This window comes from Eptesicus fuscus, chromosome 11, assembly GCF_027574615.1.
Source record: "Eptesicus fuscus isolate TK198812 chromosome 11, DD_ASM_mEF_20220401, whole genome shotgun sequence".
NCBI classification, from domain to species: Eukaryota; Metazoa; Chordata; class Mammalia; order Chiroptera; family Vespertilionidae; genus Eptesicus; species Eptesicus fuscus.
In genome coordinates this window covers 41,011,911-41,035,777 of record NC_072483.1, presented here as the reverse complement: position 1 = coordinate 41,035,777, position 23,867 = coordinate 41,011,911, and the positions used below count along the sequence as shown (strand labels likewise).

General features: G+C 35.8%; 1 protein-coding gene across 1 annotated transcript in view; it reads left to right on the top strand.

Moving 5' to 3' along the window:
* The window catches only part of KCNH7 (potassium voltage-gated channel subfamily H member 7), a 417,895-nt gene that overhangs the window by 375,352 nt on the left and 18,676 nt on the right, over positions 1-23,867 (top strand). Inside the window, exons 10-12 of the mRNA XM_054723107.1 lie at positions 10,270-10,522; positions 13,475-13,680; positions 16,819-16,918. Of these exons, the coding sequence (XP_054579082.1) occupies positions 10,270-10,522; positions 13,475-13,680; positions 16,819-16,918 (559 nt within the window). The remainder of the gene's footprint in view (positions 1-10,269; positions 10,523-13,474; positions 13,681-16,818; positions 16,919-23,867) is intronic.

The window sequence follows — 23,867 nt, the reverse complement described above, 5'->3', positions numbered from 1 at the left end:
TAATATTAGAAGAATTCAATATTTATCAAAGCTTATAGAATCAAACCATCTGCAATTTCTCTAAAATAAAAGTTTAATATTTTCTTTCATGGAAGAATTGTCTGAGACATTCCCAGTGGCCTTGGAATTTCCAATATGTCAGATTGTAAAATCATTTTTTAAGGGTGAAAATAAGCACAGTGGTTCATCTAACCCTGTTGACCATATAGCCTTAGGCAGAAGGACTCAAGAAAATTACAGATATTTATTTGTTTTTCTTGGTTTAGACATTGCATTGCTATCCATGGGGATGAGTGTAGATGGAAAAAATATATAGTCATTGCCTCTTTCATGTCAGATATTCCTAAATGACTTCTTTTCATTTGTATCTTTGGCTCCTATTGGTCAGGTGGCTCTTTTAGTTCACTAGATCCTCCTAAATAATTTTAAATGGTAATAGCTGATTTTTAAACATGTTTTTATTTATTTTAGAGAGAGAGAGGATGGGAGAGGGATAGAAAAATAGAAATCCTGCACACCCTTACTAGGGATCAATCCTGAAATCCCAGGCATGTGCCCAACCAGGAATCGAACTGGTGACCGCTTGGTTCCTAGGTCAACGCTCAACCACTGTGCCACACTGGCTGGTCAGTAATAGCTGATTTTAAAGCAAATAGCTTTTCTATTAAGACTAATACTTGTAAATATCATTGCTTTTCTGCAATAAATATTATTTGTCATATATTTTTGAAACTTTGTTTATATTGACGAGTAAATTAAAATGTTGCATCTATTTTATAATGATATTGATCTATCATTATATGCTCTTTAAATGTTAGAAAACATCTGTAAAACCATGTGGTATTGGTGATTTTACATCAAACTAGTGGCCCGGTGCACGAATTTGAGCATGGTGGAGTCCCCAGGGGTTGGGGGGAAGCAGAACCTGATTGGCCCTCCTGGTGGGCGATGGGAACCCTTGCCAGCCTAGGATCTGGATCCTTCCTGCTGACATTCATGCTTGTTGTCAGGAGCCACTTTTATATTGTTTCTTCCTTGCGGAGCATCTAGGGAGAGGAAGCAGCCGCGGTGCCCGAGGCTGACTTCTAGGAGGCGGGCAGCACTGTCAGGATCATGCCGGTGGTGCAGGTCCATCAGTGCCTGGCCCGTTCTTCAGAGATTGGATGTGCAGGACTATTGAGGGAGTGAGTGGCTGCCCTGGGCTGGTGAGCCACTGGGATGGGTCAGTTAGCTGAGCAGCACTCCCACTGTGGGAGCTCACTGACCACCAGGGAGCATCTCCTGCATTGAGTGTCTGCCCCTTGGTGGTCAGTGCGCATCATAGTGACCGGTGGTTACTGTCGTTTGGGTCGTCGTTTGGTCGCGTAGGCTTTTATATATATAGACTAGAGGCCCGATGCACAAAATTCTTGCAAGGGGTTCAGCCCCTGCAGCCACTGTCTCTGCCTTGGGCTCCACTGCCACATCTTAGTCTGGAAGGTTGTCCAGAAGGATGTCTGGTCTAATTAGCATAGTATGCTTTTATTATTATAGATAGCATGATTCCTCCAATTTTGTTCTTTCTCAAGACTGCTATGGTTATTTGGGGTCTTTTGTGGTTCCATATACATTTGGGGGAATATTTATTCTAGTTTTATAAAATATGCCATTAGTATTTTGATAGGAATTGCATTGCATCTATAGATTGCTTTGGACATTTTCACAATGTTAAGTCTTCCTATCCATGAGCACAGTGTACACTTCCATTTGTTTGTATCTTTGTCAATTTCTTTCTTCAGAGTTTTACAATTTTTTGAGTATAGGTCTTTTACTTCCTTGGTTAAATTTATTCTTAGCTTTGTTTGTTTGTTTTTTATTCAGTTGTAAATGGGATTGTTTTCTTAGTTTCCCTTCACCCTGGTGGTTTTAATTTAGACCTTTAATTACCATTCCAATTCTAGTATGGTAATTATATATTCTATTTCTTCCTTAATAAACATTGACAATTTATATTTTGCCAAGAATTCATCCATCTCATCTAGGCTTTCAAAGTTCTTATAAAACTGCATATAGAATTCTCTTGAAACTCAGTTTTTTTCTGTACTGCTTTCTCATTCCCAAACTTATACATTTTTGTTCTCTCTTTTTTTCCTTTAGCAGGCCTTTGAAATATTTCTATATTTTATTGTGTGTGGTGTTTTTTTCAAGGAACTTGCTTTTGGGTTAATTTATTACTATTCTTTTCATTTTTAGCATTTGCCTTCATTAATCCCCTTTTTTGTTTCTTTGGACTGTTCTGTTATTTTTAACATCTATATTAAGATCTTTTATTATTTTTTATTTTCTCTGTAATAATGAAGACATTAAAACTATACATTTTCTTTTCTAATGCAAGTTTTCTCTGGGTCCATGGGTTTTTATATAAAATGTTCTCCTTTCATTGCTTTTAACCCTTTGCACTCGCTTGCTTTTTTCTCGATTCCTTTATTCTACTCGGGATTTAATTTTTTAAATACCCCAGATTTTACAAAGCGCAGCAGTAGAATAAAAAACTGGAGTTTCTTTTCAAACAAACTTATTTATTTGGATTTTTTTATATTTCAGATTATTGATACATTCAATAACCGTCACACTCGACATCCAAGTGCAAAAGGTTAAATTATTTCTTATTTAATCCAAAGGCTATCATAGAATATTATCCTTAAGTTTCATGTACTTCTAACTTTCTGGTCACTTTGAAATAATGTATTCTTATTTTTGTATTATAATCAGAGTTAATGGGCTATACAACATTTCTACTCTTATAAATGTTTAGGCACCCACACCTAATGAAAAAGCAAGCTGTGGTTGTATTTTTAAAAGTGACTGACCATTTTAAAGGTTTTCCAAAGCATTTTGCTTTATTTTCATGGCAGGAGGTGGAGGGATCTGCTATCTTTCTTTACCCATACTTTATTCTTTTATGCACAATAAAATTGAATTCTATAATTCTACCAATAAGTACAGCTGTCATAAATAGATTTTGAAACATACATAGCTGCTTTAAAACTGAGTTGGTAGAAGTAGAAATGTGAGGGGATACAGCAGTGTCTGGAATGCTCAGAGTGCTGGGTAATGAGAAATAATACATTTTACAGAAGGGAGATCTGATAAATGGAGAAAGAAAACTATTTTGAGAATTTCTGCTGTTTTGCAAAATGTTATATAATTGCTGATACAGCCATAACATTCTCTAGAAAACAATTGCATTATTATCTAGGCCTAATCTTTTGGGGGAACAAATACTCTAACTGGTACAAAATGAAAATGGCATGTATGGTACATTTCTGTTCTTTGTTACTTATTAATAAAGCCAATAAATAAAATGAATGGGAAATATTTTGCATCTCATTCTACTGAGAGTAACTTTAGAAATCCAGTCTGACAGGCAGCTAAGGCACAATAGTGGAAGAAATCCTGGACTAAGTTAGGAGACTTAGTTCTTTCAGAAATAAAAATCTTTCATGCATTTATATTTCAGCTTCCACATATGAAAAAGGGGCTACTTGCCACTCTATATTCTTTATATAAAGTTGATAAATGAATCAAAAGATGTTATATGTGAGCAATGTTTCTGAAACATAAAAGTAGATTCAAGTTTAAAATGGTATATCAAGTACAAGGTGGTACTTAAATCATCTTTTTCATTACTTTGCAAGTGGCACCTCCCTGTTTCCTGTTCCTTACTTTGCGAGCAAGTTTAGGTCATCCGCAATCAATCTATTTTAGAAGAAGCCTTTGCAAAGCATTCAATAGACCCCACTATAGTTATATCTGTTCATGCTTTCCCTCACTTGCTCTCTCAAGCAATTAGAGGGCTGAGGGGAAAGTCCTGAAATTGTTTCTCAGGATGCAGATCTCTCCTGTTACCTTTAGACACCCTAGTGAGTTTCAAGGGTTCCCCTGAGACCACTTTTCAAAAATTGTGATCCACCTTCTTAATCAGGCTTTCCCTGTTTTAGCAGAAGGACTCCAGAGTCTGGGTAACAAGGACATGTATGTAAAAACAGTAATCCCCCTCTCCCTACACATCATCACCCACATTTCAACTCATCCTTGGCCCTCACTTAATTTGGGTCAGGTTAAAGCTTACAAGTCCCTTTAAAAACAAAGAAACATCCCACAGTGATGCTGTTAAATGGGGGCAGGAGCTGTGGGAGAGGGAAGGGGAAGAGGCAGGAGGGAGGACCCTTTCATTGTTTAGAAACCTTCAATTTGTACCAAAACTGGTTCAGGATTTATGTTATTCTCCATGTTTACATATGGCAAGTTTTTCTTCTGATTATCTGTTTTTCCCCCTAACTCATGCAACCATATAATAAACATTGCACACTTACATGTAAGAAATTAGTTAATTTCCTCAAGGCTTATAAATGTCCTTAGTCATGGATTCCATAATAGTCTGCTTTGCCAACAATCTGGCCAGATATGAAGTCCTCACACACAAAAAAAAATGCTTCTTTCTTTTCATCAGTCCCAGGAAGATAAAATAAAAAGTAGATGGCAGAACAATTTGAGCCTTAGACTAGGGTTCTATATATTTATATTTTTAAAACTATTAAAAGAACCCACCTAGCATGATCAGTGCTTAAACATGAAATATTAAACATGTAATCACCAAAGAAATATGAAAGACATGTGTTTTCTATTCCTTAATAGTAAATCATAACCACAGAAATAATATGACCTGGGATGACCCCAAAATTATAGATTCCATTAAGGAAGGTCATTATCTTCTAGAAACAACAAAAAGCATGGTTTAGTATTTTATAAGTACTTAAGATTATTAAATGCTGAATACCCACATGGCAGACGATGATTCCACAAGAATTAGAAAATAGCATAAACTATTAAGGCTGTAGACTTCATATTTTATATGAAGAGACTGAAGAGTTAACATATTACTTCCATAACCTATTTGACAATCATGCTTGAAGTTTAATGCTTCCTAGGGAGTATTAATTTGTGTTTTGATTCATCCTTATTTGTCAGCATTTATGTGTATTTAATGATCCAGAGAATTTTTCCAGAAAATTTTCTAATGTTAGTAATCACAATTATCAAAGTTGTTTATGATTAATTTGCTGTTTAGAAGAACCATTTGCCACACTCAGACTGTCTTTCTCAATGTGCCTGTTCAGCCTGCCTTTAGAATGTTCCCCTGTACAGCTGCACTATGTAAAACAAATCAAAAGCCACTCATTACAACATAGATTATCTTTCCAGCACTATCTGGATAAGAGATATCTATTAGGTACCTATCAGAATATATTTTTATTTTTTTGAAAGCAAATACAATGTTTAAAACACTATGAAAGGAGTCTAGAGAGAGTCTTGGCAAAAACTCAATTGCTGACTCTCTTCCAACAGGTCTTAGAAAGTATAAGCCCCATAGGGAGACTGCAATCCTGGTGAAGAAACAGCATATATTGAATCCTGTGTTTTAAATTTGAGGCAGGAATAATAAAGTTTATTGTCAATATACAGGGTTGATGAACAGAGGTTTACCGGTATTCACATATAAAATAATACAATAATTAATAAATAATAATACAAGAATAAACTCTGTTTTGCATACTCACAATTGTAAACCTACCTTTGCCTCACCCTGGATATATTTAAATTTAAGGATTTAATTATTAAAAAGTTAAAAAAGACTAGTGTCATTTTGATGAGCACACATATATCAAATTAGAAGATGAAGGCTAACATTAACTTCAGCATCCATTCACTATTAAATTTTATATTCATGCTAAGTTTAGAGAAAATTTTAATTCACATACTACATAATTACAAATATTAACAATATTGTATGTTTATCTCATTAGATGCATGTCAGCATATGTACATTTGAGGGAAGATTACCATAAGTTAAATACTTCTGAATTCATGTTTGATCATGTTCGCTACTTGCTTGCTATGGAATAGCTAATTACTTCCAGTTTGGCTTTCTGTGTAATTTCTGCAAAGAGTTTTACTTTGTTATAATAATGTTATCTTGCTTTATAATTGTTGGGCAATTCTTATTTGAATGTTTTTAAACTTTGGGTCCTAAGCTATGGAGTTGATTTAACAATCACAGAAAACATTTCATACTCACTTAAAAGAAAAAAATGTCTCATTAATCTTACATAATTTGAGCATTCTAAAGAGTTTCATCTACATAAATTCAAGTAAAGAGAAATTAACCTTGCATTTATAAAATATTCAAGTGACTTATAGCATAATAAAGATGTGGGATTTTTACCAACCTGGAAAAAAATTTCTGAAACTCCAGGGAGTTTTAAAAATCTGCCCACATAACAGTTACCTTGAGGGTTCATTTAAATACCCATTAGTATTAAACCATGCATTACAAATATCTGAATTTGTCATGAAAAGATGAGTGTGGGAACTTCTGGTTAAACCTATTATTTTTTTTTAATCTGGGCATTTCAGAACATGACAGACAGAAGGTTGTGTACACAGTAATGGAAATGATTATAACAGTCACTAAACCAACCTGTGTTCTGGTTTGTTCTTGTCTTAGCTGTTTTTTGCAGCCAGATCTGCTTGGCATGGTAAAATGCCAATATTTGAGGAAGTTCCCAATCAGGTAATTCAGCAGAGGAACTAAACCTCACCAAAAAAAAAGTACTATGAGTAGGAAGGAAGAAAGGCCACAGAGTTGGGACCAAAGGAACGGGGTGCCTTAGATAAATATCTATTTAAAATTTCCCTTTTCTTCCAACTCTTTTTCAGTGTTCTTCTACCGCTATTCCACTGCAGCTCCCTCTCCTCTAACTCTCCTTTTTAAAGAACCTTTACTTAGCCCTGACCTGTGTGGCTCAGTTGGTTGGGCATCATCCTGTGCACCAAAAGATTGCCACTTTGATTCGGTCAGAGCACATGCCTGGGTTGTGTGCAGTAGGCAGCCAATTGATGTTTCGCTCACATCTATGTTTCTCTCTCTCTCTCCATTTTCCTTCCCTCTCTCTCTCTTTAAAAATTAATAATATAAAATGACTGAAAACTGCCTTTACTTAGGCATAACCCAGATTCCAAAGCTGCTGGCTTATTTAGGACATCCAATGTTCTGGGCTAGGAAGATCTTTAATTAGAGAATACTAACTTCTATTGAGTTTTATTTGATCTATGTAACTGACTTAAGAAAATCAGGTAAGGGCTAATACCACAGAAAAATAACTTAATCTAGACAAATCTTTCATGCCAAGATCTGTGAATCTTCTTCCCGTGCAAATAAAGGCTTCTCCATGGAATACTTGGAGGTCATTCTTTCCAACTGGTCTCACTTCTAATAAGATGACTGTTAGGAGATGGCGACATTTAAAAAAGATACTTGAGAAGAGAATGATGTTGAAAAACTTTCCCAAGTTCCCTTTAAGTATTTGTGAATGATTATCAGAATACTGGAATTCCAAGATCACACTTGTAAATTGATTTTACGAACTGCCTACTTCAAAAAAGAATGTAAGACAACTTACAGTGAAAACTTAAGTGCAAGTAAGCCAAAATATTTAACACAAGTCAGAAACAGGGAACAAAAGTTAGAGAAATAAGAGGACAAAGGATTCTTAAACTCTGTTGAGGAAAAGGAGCACAAAATTTAGTGGGGAATTTCTTATTTACCAGAGACCAAAGAAAATAATACAATGTGATCGTATCTCTTAATTTTGAGCTAAAAAGAACATACCAGTTCTTCAGCAACAATAAATATTTATGACCAAAAAAGGAAGAAAAGAAGGGAGAAAGGAAGAAGTAAAGGCTCAGAAGTGAAAAGTCTATTGAAAATTTACAATACATAAAATTTACACACATTGTTGCATTTAATTGTGAGCATAACCCTGTCTAGTAGATATTATTAATTTTACAGTAGAAAAAAACCAAAGTCACAAATAGTAAGTGATGAAATTGGGACTTCATGCCTATCTGATTCTATAGCTCATAAAACACACTCAGAGAAATGAATCTCCCTTACCTCCATCTCATCTGCACCTTCCAACTCAAAGCATGTGTGTATATGTATACATGTGCATAATTGTTCCTTCTATACCCAAGCTATACTCAGAAAGTATAACTGAGAAATTTCATGAAAATGCCAGAAATAGCAGCTACAAGTTCAGCATTCTCATTTCAACTACTGTGATGGTACCAATATCTCCCCTATTTACGTGAAATATAAAATACCTTGTTGTACTTTATTACAGCCAAATATTAAGAGAAAAATAGGCATATCTAATTTTGTTACTTGGTGTACTGCTCTTTACAGTTTTATCTGTATGGGGGCATCTAAGAGTTATGTTGAGGTCACAACTTCAGGGAGGAAAACTAACATCATGTGCAGAGGCCAGTGAACTGGGTTTTTTTTCCTGCTATAACACTCCCAAAATAAAGTGGCCCATTTCAGAAAACAGTGCCCAAACCTAGCTTCATTCCAGTCTAGCATCACTTGTCAAGGAGTCCAATGTAACAGTTTCAAAAGGTAGAGGGGATCAACGACCTAGAAGGTTGAGAGGAGCTGGGTTGTTGAGTCCCAACAAACAGTGGGAAAAGAGCCTCCAGCCCCAAAGGCAGGAATGGGCAAAGACTAGGCAAGTTCCATATTGAAATCCAAGTAGGAAACCTGTCAGGAGTCTAGGCATGTAGACCAAGCCTGAAAGCTACAGTTAAGGGAAGAGGTTTCAGATGAGGAAGGCTCTGTTCTTTTGGGTCTGAGCCAGGTAACACAGAAATTTCAGCATAAAAGTCTGAGTTCCTACAGCTGTGCAGAGCGGAGTGAGCAGTGTCAGACAATCGGCACACAGGACAATGTTCAATATTGCAAAGGCTCTTATTCTCTGGCAAAGAAGCACAGATGGATGAAGTGACTTGCACAAGCATCAACCTGTGGCAAATTCATGACTAGAACTCATATTCCCTGGGTTTTCTTCTAAAAAAACTCTGACCCATTTCTGTGGGTGACTCTACAGGGAAGGAGACAAGATTGGAAATAGTGGTTGTATTTCAGATGTCTCATTGATTCTCTCTTTGATCCTTTTGCACCATAATCACAGTCAATCCGACCAATTGCATCACGCAGGGCTCTACTGAACCAGGGTCCCTGTGGCTGCTTTAATATTTAAAGTAATAATAATTGCAAGTTAACTCAAATATAATCTAATTTGAAGTTCCTTTATGGGCCACATACATTTGAATTATCTATACAAATAATTCATGATTACTTTTAACTATATTGGACAGCAATAGGTTAACCCAAAAGGTAGGAAATCCTAAAATTGCATTATTGGGCACTATAGGATGCCTTCTCTCTCTTACCCCAAAAACATATATAAATGGATTTGTTTTTACTGAAAGCCAACATGAGAATTAAAATCTATATATGACACCCTAAATAGCTAAATACGTGCAGAGAAGCAAATATTGAGTGCCTTTTCCCACTGAATACTGGGAATTCTATAAAATAGCATACAATTTTATTCAGTTTAAATTGAGTAGCACTTGTCACAAGCTATTATTTAATGTTTTCTATAAGTTTTAAATTAGTCACTGATTAGGCTGTCAAAATAGTTGCACTGTTAGAAGCTTTATGTGTGCATTGTAAATTCTGGCATAATTTCCAATTCTAAAAACTAAACTAGACATTTAAAGTATGATTCCTGTTCTTGTTATTTATTTCCAGTGCTTACCACAATATTAAGTACTAATAATGTGCATATGAAACAAAAATATTCCTAGTACTATTAACTAATATCACTCTGGTATATGACCTTTGCAACTACAATGGCTATTTCAGGATTGTATTTTTACTAATTATAACTAAGACACATATGCCAGAGATAGCAATCCAAACTGACTTGAGATTCCTTCACAAAGTTGTCTTTCTAATTGTACTGCCTTTCATTAATTATGTCTTATTGTCGCATTGTATTATATCTGTGCACAGCATGATGTTAAAGAACATAAGGCAGGGAATGAGAAGCAGTGTGAAACGTTGTAGGCATTACATTTTAACGAGATAACATTTGTGTTGAGTCTGAATGCCTGCAGTTAATTTAGAGAACAAGTATTTTAGCTAAAAATTTTAACATGTTTAGCAAACGAAGTATTCATTAAGGTAGGCGAGGTAGAAGGATTGTGAGAGCTCCTGTGTGACAATTATCACGCCTGCGGTTCTGTGAGCAAGAAATATATTTTATTTCAGGTGGAGGTGCCCGGTGTGCTGTGGTATGAAACTCTGCTTTTTCTCTTCAGGTTCTCAAGGGTTTCCCAGAATGTTTACAAGCTGACATTTGTCTACATCTCAACCAGACTTTGCTACAAAACTGCAAAGCCTTTCGGGGGGCAAGTAAAGGTTGCCTGAGAGCTTTGGCAATGAAGTTTAAGACCACCCATGCACCTCCGGGAGACACTCTGGTTCACTGTGGGGATGTCCTCACTGCACTTTATTTCTTATCCAGAGGCTCCATTGAAATCCTCAAAGATGACATTGTAGTAGCTATTCTGGGTGAGTGTTTAGAACTGGATGGGGACAAAGTCAGTTACAAGCTGGTGCGACGGGGAATTTAAAATTACAGAAAAAAGAAGGACTGATTTTATTTATTCATGAGTATAACTTAAGACTGATGGGTAATTTTAAAGCTTCATTTCAATTTAATTCAAATCAAATTAACCTCTCTTGACTCTCACTTTTCCTCTGATGTGTAAACGGTTCCACGACGCTCATCTGTCCTTGGCAGCTGAGTAAGCATTTGATGGCCAATATATAGAAGTAGTCAGTATTCTTTTCATCTTAAAGGATTTTGGATTCACACTTGGTCCTTTTACCCATTAAATAAAATGTACATATTGTAAGCATAGTGGCTAGAATGTGCCAATGCCCTGTTGAACTGGGTTTATGTTTTGATGTATTTCACCTATTTGCCATGCACTTGAACCTGCTGTGTGCCATCAAACGGGATTACATGAGTCATTACCTAGGAATAAAGAGCTATGAACTTGCAGTGAGGATATTATAATTAGCAATAAACTGGTTTGGGTGCAAAAGAGAGTCATCTGTCCAATTGGTCTCTTAAAATATATTTTAAGTCAGGGTGAACATAGCTAAGGTGTGCATGCTGACTGGCTTACTTTTTGCTCATTCACAGTCATGTAAGCTAATTGAAATACAAAGCCCAGGCTGGGTTTAGTTCTGGGATTTTCTTTGATAATGTCTATACTTAAGTACCAAAACTGTAAAGAATATGAAGATATTCTCCTTTTCTGTCTCCAAATCCACCTGAAGTCTTCACAAGTTGTGATTATTAATTCTATTTTTTAAAAGCTAAGCATTATTTAAAGTTAATGTATTTGCTCAAATATCAATTTTTATTATAAAGATATGGGATCTGATTTCTTCCCATTCAATTCACATTTAAGGTAAGAACACTACAGTATATCCTATCTAATAATAGAGTAACATGTAAATTACCATCACTCCACTATGCCCACGATTGGGCGGCGGGAGGCTGGGGGGCAGGACTTGGGTTGGCCTATCCGGCCATTGAGAGGCATGGATCCGCTGCCACTGAGGGGGGCTACCCTGCTGCGCCCCCGCCCCCTGCGCCTCTCAACGGCCAGATCCACGGCCACTGAGGGGGCCTGCCGCGGACACCCAGCTGCGCCTCTCAACGGCAGAGTAGCCAGGTGTCCGCAGCAGCCCCCCTCAGCGGCCGTTGAGAGGCGCAGGGGGCGGGAGTCCCACCCCCTGCGCCTCTCAACAGCAGGGTAGCCCCCCTCAGCGGCCGCGGACCATCAAAAGTGGGGGAGCTGGGTGCCGGCCTGGTGCACCAGCGGACAGGCACCCAGCTCCACCGCGAAAAGCGAAAACGTGTAGGGGACCCTACACGTACATGATTCAATCATGCACTGGGCCTCTAGTTTTTAATATTTAGGACTTTATTGTTTCAAAGTCTTTGATGGTTTCCATGGTTGAGTATATATGAACTTGTCTAACAAAAATAAAGTTAACAGCCCAGCTGCCATGGCTCAGTGGTTGAGTGTCAACTTATGAACCAGGAATTCACAGTTCATTCCCATCAGGGCACATGCCAGGGTTGTGGGCTTAATCCCCAGTGTGGAGTGTGTAGAAGGCAGCCGATCAATGATTCTCTCTCATCATTTATGTTTTTATCTCTCCCTTTCCCTTCCTCTATGAAATCAATACAATTATATTTAAGAAAAAAAGTTAACAGATCCAAGGAGGTTTTTTTCTAAATATGAAAAGAAGCTTCAGGATATATGTAAGGAAGTACTATTTTACACTTCCATTGATGATCTTTAAAAGTTATGTAATCAATAATCTATCAATAGTTACTTAGTACATATTTCACAGGCACAATTTTAAGTGTCTTGACATTCAGAGACAGAAAAATCTGAGTGGCCACAGCATTCAGGGAAAATATTGGAGAGAATTTAAACACAAGTGGTATGTAAAGATTTTGATTGGAGTCAGAATGCATGGGATTTATTCATAGTTACTCTCTCCCTCCCTTTACCCATCCAAGTAGGTCACCTTGACCTAATCAGTTGAACTCTTTAATCCTCTTTTCATATTCATAAAATTTGGATAATAATTAGCAATTTCTTTATGAGGTTATTTGGGGTATTAAATTAAATAATACGCCTAAGCATTGACACAGTGCCTGGCACCTACTTAGTCTTCAATGAGCATTTGTTGCTGCTGTCCTTATCATCCTCACCATTCAGCAGGTGGCATGTGGCCAGGCAGAGGGGATGGGGAAGGCCCATCGGAAGCCAGACACTAAATTAACTCCAGGTTTGGCAAGACTGCAAGGACACACTTTTAGAATAAAGGCCATGTGGTAAGAAAGTATGACTGTGTATGTTGAGAAAATGTAACTAGATTATTAGACAATGGGATAAATTCATTAAAGGCAAATCCAAAAGTGGTTACTAAAGGAAACAGGGTATGTTCAAGATGTGCCCCTAGTCCTCTAAGTGGGAAAGCGTTCTACCATAAGCCCATGCTTGGCATCTCCTGCAGAGACCACCCTGAGATAGAAAGTTCATGAGTCTGACTCACACAGCCGTTCTCATATTTCTGCATTGACAAAATCAGACCACACCTATATGACAAGGACCTTTTTCAGCAATGTGAGGATAGCAGACTAAGGCCATATTTGCTACTTCCTAGTTGTTTATCCAAAGAATCAAAACAAGAAAGTAGTTGGGTTTATACTAGGACCAGTGCACTAAGAGGCAAATTCTACTCAGCAAACAAACTAAGTAGTTACAATGAGGTGACTACCCAAGAGTCTGTTGGCCATGGGGTTTTATATTTGAAATCTTTAATTCAGAGATTAGTCAGTGGTTCCCTTCTACTTTTACAAACACAAACAAACAAAAAACAACATTAAATTCATATTTCTTTAATTTGTTTTTTTTTCTTTTTTTAAAGGGAAAAACGATATATTTGGAGAAATGGTTCATCTTTATGCCAAACCTGGAAAGTCTAACGCAGATGTAAGAGCTCTCACATACTGTGATTTGCATAAGATCCAGAGAGAAGACTTGTTAGAGGTTCTGGATATGTATCCTGAGTTTTCTGATCACTTTCTCACAAACCTAGAGTTGACCTTCAACCTAAGACATGAGAGTGCAAAGGTATCTGTGAACTGTGTGCTTCTTTCTTGTGCTTTTGACATTTTATTTTATTCTTGGATTGCTCAAATACCTCTGAAAGGTCAAGCAAAATATGTAACAAAACTTTACCAATTCTGAATATTTGGAAGAAAAAGCCAACTTAATATTGAATTTCTAAATTATAGGGAATGAATTTAGTCTAATTACTTTAAAGTATATTAAATAACTCTAAGTAGGTCAATTAAATCTGACCTCTTAGGAACTCTTAGGTGGCATACTTGATATAAAATAGCCTTGGCTTATATTGGACAACTATTTGTAAGAAATTGGTGATTCTAGAGTATTGAAAATTCCCTAACCAAATTTATCTTATATAGAGGTTGAATATTCTCTCAGCTATTATTTACACCAGACATTGGTTAGTAATGTCTTTTTAATAAAAAGTAAACTTATTTTACTTTATATACATATTTAACACAATTTCCAAATCACATAGGTAAAAATTAATCAGGCTTATAACTCCATCAAAATTAGTGCTTCAGAATGAATAGCATATAGTCTAATAAAAATATTTTAAATGATTTTACATAAAATCTTTTTAAATGAGTTTTGAGAGTGTAGCTCTTATATCTCTCACTCTCCTCTACTATGAACATACATCCTTATGATCTACCACTGTTTTAAGAATATAGAACTTATATAACAGCCCACAATTTATTATTAGGTTATTCCTCCATCCTCCCCCCTCCAAAAAAAAAACCCTGTAATCCCAACTCCAATTCTAAATATTTTTTTGGCCAGAAATAAAATGTTGGGCTTTGGAAACTTGCCAATGTATTTTAATGCTAACTATATACTCTCTGGAAATAAAGATCCTCAAGTCAATAGGTAAAAGATGGTAGATTTAATTCCTCCTGGAGTTACAGTCAGTCCCATGTACTGTGAGAGACTTAAATTTTTTTTAAATTACAGTTGATATTCAATATTATTTTATTATGCCGAAACCGGTTTGGCTCAGTGGATAGAGCGTCGGCCTGCGGACTCAAGGGTCCCAGGTTCGATTCCGGTCAAGGGCATGTACCTTGGTTGCGGGCACATCCCCAGTAGGGGGGTGTGCAGGAGGCAGCTGATCGATGTTTCTCTCTCATCGATGTTTCTGACTCTCTATCTCTCTCTCTCTTCCTCTCTGTAAAAATCAATAAAATATATTTTAAAAAATATTATTTTATTATTAGTTTCAGGTGTACAGCATAATGTTTAGATAATTATACAATTTACAAATTGATGCTCCTGGTAATTCTAGTACCTACCTGGCACCATGCATAGTTATCACAATATCATTGACTATATTTCTTATACTGTACATTACATACCTTTTCCTTTTTCACTATTTTGTACTTCTCACTCCCTTCACCTTTTTCACTGTGATTTGAAGAGGGTTGGAATACTCAACCCTCTTCTCATCTAGCAACCCTCAGTTTTTTCTCTATATCTGAGTCTGTTTGTGTTCTGTTTGTTTATTTTGTTCTTTAGATTCTACATATAGGTGAAATTATATGGTATTTGTCTTTCTCTGACTGGCTTATTTTACTTAGCATAATACCCTCTAAGTTCATCCATATTGTCCCAAATAGCAAGATTCTTTTTTATGGCCAAGTAACATTCCATTGTACATATGTACCACCACTTTTTTTTAAAATATGTTTTTATTGATTTGAGAGAGAGAGGAAGGAAGGAGAGAGATAGAAACATCAATGAGAGAAACATCAACATTGATCTGCTGCCTCCTGCATGTCCCCTGCTGGGGATTGAGCCCAAAGCCTGGGCATGTGCCCTGACTGGGAATTGAACCAGTGACCTCCTAGTGCATGGGTAGATCCTCAACCATTGAGCCACACCATCTGGACCCACCACTTCTTTATCCATTTGTCCATTAATGGGCACTTGGTTTGCTTCCATATCTTGACTCCTATGAATAACACTGCAATGAAACTAGGGGTGTGTATATGTTTTCCAATTAGTGTTTTGGATTTCTTTGAACATATAACCCAGAAGCATAATTGCTGGGTCATAAGGTACTTTTATTTTTAGTCTTCTGAAAAACCTCCATACTGTTTCTATAGTTGCTACACCAATTTGCAATCCCACCAATAGTGCACAAGAGTTCCATTTTCTTCAATCCTTGTCAACATTTGTTGTTTATTGATTTATTGATGATAGCTATTCTGGAAAATGTGAGGTGATATCTCACTGTAGTTTTAATTTGCATTTCTCTGACAATTAGTGACATTGAGCATCTTTTTATACAGTATATATATTGGTTATCAGTATGTTCTCTTTGGAGAATTATCTTTTCAAGTCCTCTGTTCATTTTATAATTGGATTGTTTGTTTTCTTGGGGTTGAGTTGTATAAGTTATTTATAAATTTTGGCTATTAACCCCTTATAGAATGTATCATTGGTGAATATGTTCTCCTATTCAATGGGTTGTTTTTGTTTTTTGTTTTTCATTTTCTTGATGAATTTCTTTGCTGTGCAAAAACTTTTTAGCTTGATTTTTAAGGTCACTAGGGTACTAGATTTCACATATAAGTGAAATCAGACAGTACTTGTCTTTCTCTGACTGGTTTATTTTAATCCATGCTATCAAAAAGGGTAAGATTTTATTCTTCTTTTGTGGCTGAGTAGTATTCCATTGTGTAACTATACCACCTTCTAATCATTACCATGCAATTTAAACAGCACAGCTAATTATAATTAGTTCACTCTTCGTTTTCTCTGAAGTAATACACATTCTGCAAGGATTTTAAAAATTGTTATTGTTTAATTTTAACTTTACCAAGTTACATAAAATACATTCCACATGAAGGAACATAGTCTCTAAATGTTGTCAACATCATCCCCAAACATTTCTGATAAATAACTTCTAAAACTATAATTTCGCATATGATGGAAATGGGAAATGATTAGAATGATTCTATCTGTCTACTTTATAATTTAGAGACAATCATTAAGCAAAGTATCATGGCTGTTTGCCTACAGACTAATAATTAAGTCTCACAGTGGTTGAAATCATATGAAATAGTGAAGAGTTTACTGATAATACATTGTTTCAATTGAATAATCTTCTATTTTTATCTTCATGCTCTATTAACAAAGGCTGATCTCTTACTACGATCACAGTCCATGAATGACTCTGAAGGAGACAACTGTAAACTACGAAGAAGGAATTTATCATTTGATAGTGAAGGAGAGACAGGTAATTCATTCTATTTATAACGTTCAACTGTAGAGCATGTGGTTATTAGCTCTTTTTACTTAATTGCTCATTATACTTCTGATGTCAAAGGGAAACTTTATTCAGGTTTTAGGAAGGCAAATTCTTTGCTTTTATTCAGTAGCTAATGATATGGTTCCTGATTGACAGCTCTCAGCAATGTCATTCAACAAAGCCATCTGATACTAGTATCTACAAGGACATCACAAATAGAGAAATAGTGTAGAGTGTGGTTTTTGTTTTGTATTTTTAAAAAAGAGGCCAATTAATAACAGCTGAATAACTATGCCTCAGAATTCTGAACAGAGTGTTCTGGAGAGAAGAGTCTTCTTACAGGCTCAGTGCTTAGTCTTCACACATGCAGGACATGCATGAAGATGGTATTCTCTGAGGTACTTGCCATTCTTAGTCCTCTCTAGAATTTTCTGTCCTTTTAACTACTCTTTATGTTTTACTCATAAATACAACAAATATACATTTAACATTTCATATTTTTAAAGAGCTACTCCATCTCTGAGAAACAAATGGTGTAAAACAGCCCTTGTCCTCCCGAGGAAGAAAGATGATAAACCCTCTATTATTTCAAATATAAATACTAGATGCTGTAACCAGAGTACGCAAACCTCAGTGGGAAGCCAAATGAAGATACTTCTAATTGTGCCTGGGCAGATGGGAGAAGGCTTTCCTGAAGAAGCCTCCACTCTTGCCTCATGCTGATCCATCACACATTCCAGTCTTCACCTTATTTGACCGCTCAGCAGAATCACAGTGAACCAATTCCCTTCTTCTTGTGTATTTCTCTCTTGGCATCTGTGACTTTGCATTCTTCCTGTTTTCCTCCTACTCTCAGTAATTCTTTGAAGATAGTCAGAAAATTATTATCTTTTAAACTCGGCCATTAGTTATTAGACTTTCTCAAGGCATGGCCCTAGGCCCTCTTCTCTTCTAATTCTATGTTTATGCTTACAGTTTTATGATATTCTCACATAGGAAGTGTGCATATTTAATCCAAGACCATCTAAGCTTCAACCTCATACCCAACAGCTTATTAAACCATCAACTTGAGAGCTCAAAGGCAGCTCAAACTCAAGATTTCCTAAACTGAACTCACAATGTCCACCTGGAAACCTGTCTCTCTATCAATTGTTATGTCTCTCAATGGCACCACCATTCAATCAACTGCACGGCCAAGTAGCCATCTAGACCCCAACTTTCTCTCAACCTCTCCATCAGCTCTGGCAACAAGTCTTATTATTGCTACCTCCAATACATCCCCATTTAGTCATCAAACTAGGTCCTTTTTGGTTTACTTCTTTCCATCTTCATGGCCACAACTCTGAGTCAAAATATCATAATCTGTCACCTGCAATACTGAAATAGCATCCCAACTCACCTTGACTCTCTCTGATTTATTCTCCACACTGGACAACTGGTGAATTTTTTTTCTAAATGTAGTTAAGTTTATGTCACCCACTTATTTCAAGTCCTCTAAGGGCTTCACATTTCCTAAATTCTTAATAGGTGGTCTATGTCTACCTCTTCAGTCTTATCTGATACCACCCATTCTATCACTACTTCCAAGATCAGCTCTTCTCTTTTGCAACATTCCAGTTGTACTTTGTTTATTTGCATCATTATTTCATAGATATTGTGTGCCTCTAGATCATAAGCCCCATGAAGGTAGTAAATATTTAGTAATCTTTCAGTGCTTGCCACATAATAAGAGTTCAACAAATATTTGTTGAAAAAATTAATGAATCAATAAAATTTTTGCATCTTTCTTTTGATTCTCTTCCTCCTTTTGCTTTCTTAATCCAAGTTCTTTTCTTGCCCCTCTTCTCTCTGAATTCTCGCCCAAGGGGAGCTCATCTACTAGCATAAATTAGTTCTATATTTCAAATGAACTAAACTGCCCTCTTGTCCATGTAAATTGTTTCTGTGTTGTTTTTGCTTATATTATTACCTTAATTGGATGTTTCCTCCCTGTCCTCAAACACACACACACACATGCAACCACAACACACACTTTTTCATCCACTAACATTACATTTTTTTGTCAGTTAATCTCTAAAGACATATTCAACATAAATTCTTTCTTGATTTCCACAAATATAAAGTTATTCTTTCTCTTAAGAATTCCCAAGGCACTTGCCTCTTGTATATTGCCAAAAACTGCCCTGTACAGTAGTTATTGGTATATTTGTCCTTTTTCTCTACCAAACTATAAGTTCCTTTAGCAAAAAAGAATTGATAAATATTTGTTGAATTGAGATAATTGTTGGATCCTGTGGCTGATTACGGAATAATAAATCACTCACAGATAGGTGATAATTTATTTCTTCAATGTCCTTCATTATTCTCTTGTTGACTTTTTCTAAAATCAGAACCATTACTGTCAAGTTGCTCTTCTATAGACTTAATCTAAATTCTTTATCCTGAAATTCATCTCTTATTTTGATCTTGCTGGAAATGAAGAGAAGCTTGATAATGTTTTTCATATTATAATGAACCCCAAAGAGTTGAAAATTTATTAAACCTCCTCTTAATCTTGTTTTGATTTTATATTCTGAGAACATGCACAATTTACACTGTGCTCATGCAACTAGACATTTCTATTGATCCTGAAAACTTTTTCCCTAATCACAGGCTTAGTCTATGACATTATTTTGTACAAAGTGTAGATAGTAAGGGTTTTGCCTGGCTTCCTGTAGCTCTTTGACATTTCCTGGTGTTTCAGTGAGTAAGCACAATTTGGTTAATATGAACACATAATGAACTTTATTTATCCAGAGCCTGAGAGCCTAGTCTAGTCTTCAGGACTCCATGCTACTGTAGACAAGTGTAAAAGTTGCCAAAAGTAATTTAGTCCTTGTCACCCCAATCTAATGCTCTGAAGGTGGCCACCCATTCTATACTTCTTGATGTAGAATCAATATCTAAGAGAAAACATACTCTAAGTATAAAAAACTTTCAGAAAATAATTGATGCTAAATGATATGGGGCTACACAAATTGAAAGCCATCTATGAAAAGCATTGATTATTTTAGAGTTAGTTTACTGCTCATGTGAACCAATACCTTGAAAGTAGACATCAAAGAACACTGACTATGAGTTGATCAGCAGAGGCATCAAGGTAAGAACACATGGTTGGGCACTGGAAAATGACAGAGAGTGAGTCCTACACTACTTCACTACATACCTATTCAACTAGGCACTGAAACTGTTTGGGCTTCAATCCTCATCTCTCCCCATCCCCTTCCAATCTTGCCTAACACATGATGCTAAGGTGCTTACATTAATATATATATATATATATATATATATATATAATATATATATGAAGAATAGGTATAAAGAGAACCTCTAGCAAGTTGATTTGAACAAATAGAAGCTTAACGTATTGAATCACTTCTCTCTTAAAATGAATATGTTGATGAAAGTGGTTTGTCCTTATGAGCTTAACATTTTTTCTGGAAAAATAAAATCATTTCCTGACAGGAAAGAGCCATAAGTTCAGTTCTGAATTTGAGAACTCCTTGTATTTTTTTTAATCTTCACCCGAAGATATGTTTTTTAATATATTTTTATTGATTTTAGAGAGGAAGGGAGAGGGAGACAGAGAGATTGAGATGGAGAGAAACATTGATGTGAAAAACATCAATCAGTTGCCACCCATTCGTGCCCTGACCAGCAATTGAATGTGCCAATTTTTGGTGTACAGGAGGACACTCTAACCAACTGAGCCACCTGACCAGGGCGGACACCTTGTATTTTTTTAAGGTATCATCTAGTAGTTCTCCTTCTTTCCTAAATTCTGGCATGGAGGTGCCCAGGACCTTCCTAATTTGACTAGGGTCATTGTACCAGGAGGTGCTATATTTCTTGAGATAGAAATAAAAAGCTATTGTTACAGATAATGAAAAATAAAAATAAATCTTCAATGACCTATTGAGTGGACATGAGCATTGATAATATGGTTGAGTAGAATAGAAGTAAATGAGGTTAGCCAGTAGGAACATGTTGAAAATAGTCTCTAAGGAGTCTACAAAGTTAGATCGGATTGTGCATACCTCAGAGTGTGCCAATATGACCCATTGGGTTTTGGGGAATATTTGTTTTAAAATTTTATATTGTTTACATTTTATAACATAGATAATATATTAATACAATAGAATGTATGCTCCACCCTATATAATGGCACATGAGCTTCACACACACACACACACACACACACACACACACACATATTTTACCAATAGCGTTTTTGTGACCAAATATTTGAAATAGTCTGCTCAGAAAATTTAGTATCCAGAGACAGAAAATTTAGTATCAAAGTTGTTACTAGTGATTGATTTAGGGAATCAATAACCATTTGTCAGAGAATAAACCAATGAGAACAGCAATGTAACAGATCCAAGAAACAGGGGGAAATAATCAAAATACTGTTAATGATGTGTCCAGGCCAACCAAAGGAGTGGAAATTAAAGTAAAACAAAATGTTCATCATCCTCTTTTCACTGGACTTAGATGTTACCACACATCCCCTTGAAAACAGAAACCCATTTTAAGACATATTATGTACACATCATAAGAGTAGGGAAGAAAGGCTACAGTTTTCTCATTTCCCTCCCCATATAATTTGCATTAAAAATGGCAGGCACTTCTATATATTTCAACTGAAAACATGTACTGTCCCAAAAAATGAGAGTGGAAATATCTTGAGCTCATCACACCTGGAATTTCATTTATTTAGGAATTAACTTTCTCTCTTTGTAATAGTGGCTTAATGATTTCACAGGGTCATCCAAAAGTCAGTATGCTTTGAAAGTGTTTCTCCAAAATAAAATAACATCTATAAAAGTTATTGAAGTAAGGAATAAATATATACATTGTTAAACTTATTTTTGGAGAATATGCATAAGTATAATTATAATTTTATTAAATTAAGCATTTTAATATATTGGTATTATACTTTGGCATCTCTGGAATATCTTCTCTAATAACAAATAGTGATTATCTCTCATCCATTTCAGCAGTACTAGTATATAAGTGTATCTTAATTTCAATTTTTAAGATGCTTTTAAATTTTTCATCTTTTATTTGTACAGAAAAAGGATACTAGTCTTCATTCTTTGAAACTAGACAGAAACTAAGGTACTTTAAATCTAAGGAAACAATATATTTTAGAGGTCAATTTTCCAATGCAATCAATTTTTAAAATGCATCTGCCTGGAAAATGCTCAGTTTTTTTCAAAATTGCTACCAGTAAGAAATCTAAAATTCAGATGCTAAGAGAGAGCATTAAATGTCTCTCTTTGTCCGAAAGTTGATCTATCTGTTGGGTCTGACAAATAAAAATGGTAATTAATCTGAGAGAAAGACTCCATCTGGACACTCTTTTTCTGTGCTGTTCGAGTCATTCTGAACACAGAGAGACACCACAGGACCAATCACAAAATGCTTTAGAATTGTGTCCTATGAGGAAGAGGAAGGAGATGAACTGTCAGCCTGCAGAAACAAAAGATTTTTTTAAAAAAAGTTTTCAGTCATCTAAATCAGAAAGCAACTTTGAGGCTTAACTAAACAAGCAAAAAAATTTCTTTGCAAAATGATGGTAACAAGTGATTAGACAATCTCACTGCTAGCAAAGGGGAAAATATTAAACACTTTCAGATTAATGCCCTCAGAACAATATTTCTACGTGGTACCTAATAATATTTAATAGCCATCAAATAATCCACTTTACCTAAGAAAAGGCAGAAATGAAATAGGCCATCAAAATCTAGAAGTACCTGGAAGCTCATTAGAATGCATTTCAGCCCAATTTCATGTATTCCATCAGCCAACCTCCAGCCTCAGCCTGAGCAGTTTCTATTTTTAAGCCACAAATAGATTGTCATTTCCACTTTCATTGTAAATGATAGAATATGAAGCTGTGATTTATTTGGTAGGCAGTAGAAAATTGTTGTTGCAGACAGGCTGCATCAAAGAAACCGTTCAGATGGCCTGCGTTCCGGGAGGCAGCTTGGCTGACTGTCAGGTGGCAAGGAACATGGAAATAAAGGTGGAGTAATTCTCCTTAAGTAGTGGAACAATTCAAAGATATAAAACGTTTTCTTCTTCTTTCATGTTCCTGCTTTTACATGGAATTTTTTGCTAAAGGATTTAGATACCAAGAACATGAAGTAATCTCCATTTCACTATAGAACTAAATAATAATCCCTCATTCACGACATTTTGTGAATACTTATCCTGAGTGGAAACCAGCAAATTACAATTCAATTTAACAATACATGTCAACTGATGAATTTATCCCTAAGCATCCAGAATTAGACCATAAATTAGTAAAGACTGAGGCTCATGTAGCAAGTCCAACAAGGACATTTTACCAGTGATGTGTGAGGATTTAAAAAGCTACAGAGGCCTTCCAGACCTCTCAAGCCAAAGAGACAAAGTGATTCAATATTTTTAAGCTACATTCAACACACATATTACTGTTAGCATTTTCATACTTAGATTAGAGCCAAATTAATGAATGGTTAAATCAGTTTGCATTTGATTCTGCCAGAAAAGATTCCCTGAAGATGTTTAAAAGAAAAGCTAATTCAAACCCCCATGATGGTCAAACTGCACAAAGGTTTACTTAGCATCAGCAAACTGATGCAATTCACTTGGCAGGTATGAGGATAATTTAGAAAAGTGAAGCTTTTCTTTTTAAAAAAAATCTATCAACATAAAATTGGAAACTATTATTTCTTGAGGAACAAAATTATATATTCATAAAGTGGGGAATAGTTGATCAAATTTTCAGGAAGGGAGAAGTTAACAATCAAAGAAAACAGGAAGAAATGACAAGAATGAAGTTCAGAAGCTTGAAGAGGCTGTGTCAGTGACTCTGGAGGAAAGAGGGTTTGTGTAGGAAGAGCTGATC